Genomic DNA, 6,460 nt, shown 5'->3' on the forward strand with positions numbered 1-6,460 from the left:
AGCTGCTGCTCAGTGTTTATAGGCTCTTCCAGTTCTCTGGCGTTTCTCACGAGGATGAGGGCTGTACCTGGAGACGTCCTGGGTTCAGGCTGTAGCTGAACTCCACAGCTGCAGGGTGCGGTGCTTGGCTTGTGCTGAGCCCTGCTTTTGAGAGTCACTTTGAACTTTTGCGTTTTTCCTTCTGCAGGTTGACTCCTTCAGGGAGCGGATCACGAGCGAGGTGAGTATTCCTCTGCCACTGCCACAGAATGTGATAGGACAGGAAAGAAGCTGTTCAGCCATATCTTTCTGACGGACTTGATTGCCATTTGAGCCTCTCCTGGAAGCTTAGCAGTGCTTTTCCTGTCACCAACTGGAGTGAGGTTATGTAGCCTCATGGCTTTCCTGGCATCTTCTCACCTTGGCTTAGTGTGATGGTTGGCAGCAGGCAGAGCTTGTGTTCTCTCCTCTTTCCTGCCTTTGGACAGTTTATTTCCCCAGTGTTCTTGCCTGCTAGTGGGAACCTTGCAGAGTTGCTTCACATCATTGTTCTTTCTCTCTCAGGCGGAAGACCTGGTAGCAAACTTTTTCCCAAAGAAGCTGTTAGAACTCGATGGGTTCCTTAAGGTAAGGTATATGTTATTCTCTGTATTCTTACTCATTTTCAAGCTACAAGTTGAAAGTGACATGGCAGGTCTTGTCCTATGTATTTTCTTGTGTATTTCACCTTACAAAGGTTACAAAGATGCAAAGCAGTGGCTAGGTTGCTTATGTATATTTGAGTGCTGTTAGCTCTAGAGGGGATGCTTTCTTTTTTAGTTTTCTTTGTGTGATCACCACATTTATCTTATGTATTCGGCAACTTTGAGCTGTCCTTTGCAATGCTGAGGTCCCACAGGGACTCCAGCATTGCAGACAGTTGATAGCTTTGATCACAGTTGAGCTGGCACGCTGTGCTTGGGTGGAGGGAGGTCTTGTCACAGGCCTATTGTTAGACCCTTTTTTTCATTCATCCTTATTTTATAGTTGGATAAGAGGGAGGTCTGAATCTTTTGCCTTTTTATTGTGTTTGGTGTGATAGAATTCATTAGTACATAATTAAATAACGAATCTGCTTTATTTTCCAGGAGCCTATCCTGAATATTCATGATCTCACTCAGATCCATTCGGACATGAACCTCCCAGTGCCTGACCCAATTCTTCTCACAAACAGCCATGATGGTCTGGATGGGGTAGGGTTACTCTCTTGGCTGTGATCCCTACTTCTATTAATTAAAACTGCATGGTTTGCTCTGTGCTGGGGTAGGGTATTCTTATTTAATAACAGGCTGTGGCTCTCCCAAAGGCTTTTAGGAATTGGTCTCTCGAGCCTGGGAAGTCTGCTGGAGATAACACTGTGCTCTGCACTCCTCCTTTGTTTTTAAAGAAGGATGCTTAGAAACCAGGAGCATAGCAGAGGCTCTAAAGTTTTCCTTATTTCTTTTGCAACATTGTCATAGCTTACGATTAGTTTGTGAGTAAAACATTTTGTATATTTTAGCCAAATATGAAAAAGAGGAAGCTGGAAGACCGTGAAGAGACCTTTCAGGGTAAGAGTCCCCAAGTCTCTTGTATGGCTGCCTGCCCCTTGAACCAGTGCACCATGCCTTAGGGATATGAAATCACGTGAGCCCCACTTGTCCTGTCCTGACAGCAGCTGCTACTCGTGCAGGCCTGTCCCTGCAACCTCTCAGAGCCTGACCTACGGACGTCCTGTTGTGGAGGAGTCAGGTTCCAGGTCTTAGAAGCATAATTAGGACTTCTCTGATAGCCATAAGTAGTACTCGCTTGCTCTTGGCCTGCTGACAGAGGCAGCTCATCTCTATGTGGCTCTGTGCTGAAAGCTTCTCTTGTCTGGAGGAAGATACCCGGCTTTGGATTAAGCTGAGGCAGAAACAGCTCATACTCATGCATCAGGAAAATCCTTTTTGCCCAGCCTCAGCAGACTAGAGCCCTTCAGCTCTCGTCTCCACTCTGTCTTTTCTCTTTTCCTTCCTTTGTGGTAACTGCTGTTATCCCATGTCAAATTTCCCCTTCCCCACAGGTTAGCTATAGCCTGGCTCAGTGTCCACTACTAGCCTTTGTGGGAGATAAGACGCTCAGGTGGACCTTTGGTCTGATCCCCTGGCGCAGCTGTTCCTACGTGTTGCTAATGCAAGGTGGTTTTCTCCTCTGCTGCTAGGTACCAAAGTGTTCATGATGCCCAATGGGATGCTGAAGAGCAACCAGCAGCTGGTGGACATCATTGAGAAAGTGAAACCAGAAATCAGGCTGCTTATTGAAAAGTGTAATACAGTGAGTATGAGTGCTGGAGCAAGTGGAGACAGTAGGATGCTTTTGCTTCTGCAGAGGCAAAGCTGCTCTGAGTGGAAGGAGCAAGCCCCTCTGTATTCTGTAGATGAGGAAAGGCAGGATTCATATTGCAGTGTCTAAAAGTGGCTAGGAGGTCGGGGTAGGGGAATAATGTTTTTCTGAGCCCTTTGAGCGCTCTGTAGTTCACCTCCTGAAGGAGGAGGATGTCTGCTACACAGGCCTCCTTGAGGCTTTTCTTCACCCCCTTTTGCAGTCACAAGTACCAGCTCTGCTTGTGCTGGTTTGTGTGGTGTCCCAGCCATGTGGGAATTGATCTCCTCAGAAGTGTTGCATGAGCATGAACGACCTGCAGGAGTTTATCATGAACTGCGTGGCAAAGGCAGGGTCCTGGGGGGGCTTTTGGAAAAAATTTTTATAGAGGTTTCTGTGGAGGTGTTGGCATTGATCAGTGTTGTGATCTCTCCACCGCAGGTCAAAATGTGGGTGCAGCTTCTCATCCCCAGAATAGAAGATGGAAACAACTTTGGTGTTTCTATTCAGGTAAGGCACCGCTGGCTCTGTGCCCTGCTGTAGGAGAGAGCTGTACTCCAGGGACATGGATCTCTTTGGTTCCTCTGAATCTTTCATTTGATGGTGTCCAGCAACTGCAGTCATGGGGTTGGTTTAAGTTTTAAAACCCAAACCTGAGCTTGACATGGAACTGCTGAGACATGTTGCTTTCAGAGCCCTGAAGGCCAGCTGCAGTCTCATGAAGCTAATGGCTTCCTTGTCTTCCCTGCAGGAGGAAACAGTTGCTGAGCTTCGAACTGTGGAAAGTGAGGCAGCATCCTACCTGGACCAGATTTCTAGGTAGGCATGCAGAACAGACCTCTTTGTTGGGATCCTCTTGGGAAAAGCAAAATGCTTGGGGAAGGTCCCCCAGCTTCTCTAGGGCAGCTTGGGCCTGAAAAAAACCTTGGTACTATTTATCTGACCTTTAGTGTCTCCTTTTTCCTACCAGATATTATATCACAAGAGCAAAGTTGGTTTCCAAAATAGCTAAGTACCCTCATGTGGTAAGTAAATGGGGAAGTGGAGATTTACGTGTTATGTGCTGCTGCTTTTTGGGACTCTTTGGGCCACTTCATCGCTGTCCTTTTTGAGCTGAGGGTCCTGGGGGAAAAGAGGGGATCATACAAGGATGCAGGACATCTGCATTAGAGAGCAAGCTGAAGGGGGGATTCCTTTGTAAAAGGTAGGACCTTCACTTGGTGTGTGGGAGGCATAGCTGAGCTCAGGCCACTCAGCCATGTGTCTCCTCTCTATAGGAGGACTACCGCCGTACAGTGACAGAGATTGATGAGAAGGAGTACATTAGTCTGCGCCTGATCATTTCAGAGCTGAGGAATCAATATGTAAGTGAAAAACCAGACCTTGCACTGGCTCACTGCACAGCAGTGGAGAGAGCCCTTTTGATCCTTCTGCTGCTCTTCCCTTTCCTTATGAGTACACCTAGTCCTGGCAAGAAGCTTGTCTCTGCTCTGCTCTGGTTTGACTCTAACGAGAAGGGCAGACTGTTGCCTCTCCACCATCTCCTAGAAATGCAGGTGTTTCCCACTGAGTGTTCACAGGAGTCTAGCACAAAATATTGCTTCCACCTCTGTGGGAACCTGTGATCCTAAACTCTTCATGCAGTACAAGCTATTCCTGGGGTCTGTAAAGAAATCTCTCTTTGGTGTTACATGCAGTGGCTTCTGTAAAGTCTGGCTGAGAGAAGCCCTTATCTTAACTAGGTGTGTGATTGCATGCAGGGGTTGATGGTAGTGCCACGGTGAGCTGTGCTGCTGTTTTAACCAGTGCTCATCGTGAAAGCTGAACACTGAATGACTCCACCCTTCTTGTCTGAGTCCTGTTCTCCCTTTTTGCAGGTCACTTTGCATGACATGATCCTTAAAAACATTGAGAAGATCAAGAGGCCTCGGAGCAGCAATGCTGAGACCCTCTATTAAGTGTCAACGTTTGAACTTGAGAACTGTTCAGTCAACTAAAGACCGTCATTGCCTTGGTTTGTTACGTGACTATCGAGATGGGAAACTGGCTGGAAATAGTATCGCATTCTTAGTTAAACTCTAAAGAAATTCTCGCCTAGTTTTGTGGTTGGTTTTGTTCAGGTCTCAGGAGCTCTCCCTCCCTCTAGTGACTGATAATGAGAAGGCCGTGGTGCTTTGGGGTGCCCTAGAGGCTGCTGCAGAGTGAGAGCACCAGCCAGGCAGGAACATTCCTTCATGCCTTTCCTCCTACCTGAGTAGGAATGACATTAGAGACCAAGCCCTCATCCTGTCCCATCTCTTGGCTGGAGGCTTCACTGGGATCTCTGGGAATAGGGCAGACAGTCTTCAGCACGAGAGCAAGCCTAGGTGGTGGTGCAGTGGCTGAGAAGCTCGCTGTCTTCACTGCTGGCTGTAGCTGGGCCCCTCTGCCGCTGGCGCTCTGCACTGGCCCAGTACAAAGGCAAGGGAACCTGCCCCTTCTGGGCTGGTGGCAGCAGCCATGCTCCGGTGCCGCTGGGCAGCCTGCACTCCTTTTCTGGCTCTCTTCTGACTCAGCAGAGCCTGCTCCACCTGTCTCTGCCTTGTCAGTTCTGGCTAGATCAGCACAGAGTGTGAGGTCGTGCTTGAAACTAGGGCTGGTGGCTGTCCTGGCTGGTCGTGAGCTCAGGTGGCTTCCGTTCCTGTTTGCGATTTGACTCAAGCCACTTCCTTGGCTAAAACCAACGTTACTTCACATACATCCTAGTGCCCCTTCAGCATGAGGTGCTTTTGCCCAGGGTGAGAGAAAGGAGGGGCTGGAGGTCTGATACTGAAGTCCTGATAGTCTCTGCAGATGGTCAGGCTGAGACCTGCTGGCAGTGCTCCCCGCTGCCTGGGCAGAGCAGGCCAGCTGCAACAGTTGGTGGTTGGGGGTGAGGATGGCTGATACCCACCTGGTACCATTGCAGACCTTGTAGTCTTTCCCCTGCAAAGGGCACGCTTGTGTGCCTGCTGATTCCTCTTAAGCTGCCAGAACGTTTCATGGTCCATTACAAACCCCTTTGGAAATGACTGGTTGTGTTGCGTCAGTTTTTGTGTGTGGCAAGTGGGCCCATAACGCTGCAGGCTCCAAAATTTTCTTATTTATAGTATTTCTACTTAAGTCCCCTATTCAGGGAACGTTAAATCATTTGTTTCAGGAACCTCGCTGTTTCCCGGGTCTCGCTGTTACACCTGTATATTCTTATTGTGCAGTAGCCTTAATAGTTGTGTTAACCTCATTGTAACAACAGTGACAAATGGAATGAACTTTCCTTTTTTTACTTTGTTTTTGTTTCTTCTGCTTCCACATCTAAGAGCCATGTTGTCTCTTGCTGGTTTCCCAGGGATTTGCCCAGAGTGTGGAGGGCCGCTGGCCCTTGCTATAGACTCTTCTGTTGTTGTTTGTAGTAAGTCGACTCTTAGTCTTCCCACTAATAAATATTCAGTAACAAACCAACTGCATTCTAGCTGCTGTCTGGGAGCAGCACTTCCCCTTGTGTTTCTTTGTATTGACTCCTTTTAATTTGTTTGGCTCTCTTTGCCAGATGAAAGTATGTAAACTTTTACCATGTCAAGAAATTAAAGTAAGGTACTTGGAATTCTTTTAAGGTAGCCCCTTGTGTCTGATACCGAGCTCTTAGGCTGTGCAGCGTTAATGTCTGTTGTGGTCCTGCCTTTCTCACGTCCAGTTGCTCCTTCCCTGCGTTTTCCTCATTCCTCTTTTTGAGTGTGTTGTAAACTGCTGTGCGCTGCTTTGTAGGTTGTCTGTTCCTCTCGCATGCCCTACATTGGGCCCATGATCTTGGGTTTGATGTGATCTGCCCCATCTCAACCCAGTGTGTGGGTCTCCCGTCATCTCTGTTAAAATAGAGGGAAGAGATCTGTGTGGTGTTTCTCTAGGAGTCTGCAGCCTGCTCCATGGCTGCTCATGCACCTCTGCCACGCAGGTGTCTGTCCGGGGGCAGCTGCCTGGATGCCACACCAGGTGCGTGTGTTCGGTGCGCGGTCCCTTGGCCTCTTGGCCGCGGCGCGCAGGTGGTACCAAAGCGGACGCAGGCCACCCTGCGATCCCCCAGCCT

At 48.6% G+C, this 6,460-nt stretch overlaps 1 protein-coding gene across 1 annotated transcript; it reads left to right on the plus strand.

Moving 5' to 3' along the window:
• Positions 1-166: 166 nt before the first annotated feature.
• On the plus strand, positions 167-5,976 carry PSME3 (proteasome (prosome, macropain) activator subunit 3 (PA28 gamma; Ki); the record flags this gene model as incomplete). Its single annotated transcript, XM_009695311.1, has 10 exons — positions 167-220; positions 544-606; positions 1,107-1,211; positions 1,520-1,568; positions 2,201-2,313; positions 2,803-2,871; positions 3,113-3,180; positions 3,332-3,386; positions 3,639-3,725; positions 4,239-5,976. Coding segments are annotated over 10 exons (744 nt in total), but the record flags the coding sequence as incomplete, so codon positions are not given.
• Positions 5,977-6,460: the final 484 nt, after the last annotated feature.

Source organism: Cariama cristata, unplaced genomic scaffold, assembly GCF_000690535.1.
Source record: "Cariama cristata isolate BGI_N322 unplaced genomic scaffold, ASM69053v1 scaffold29662, whole genome shotgun sequence".
Taxonomy (NCBI): Eukaryota; Metazoa; Chordata; class Aves; order Cariamiformes; family Cariamidae; genus Cariama; species Cariama cristata.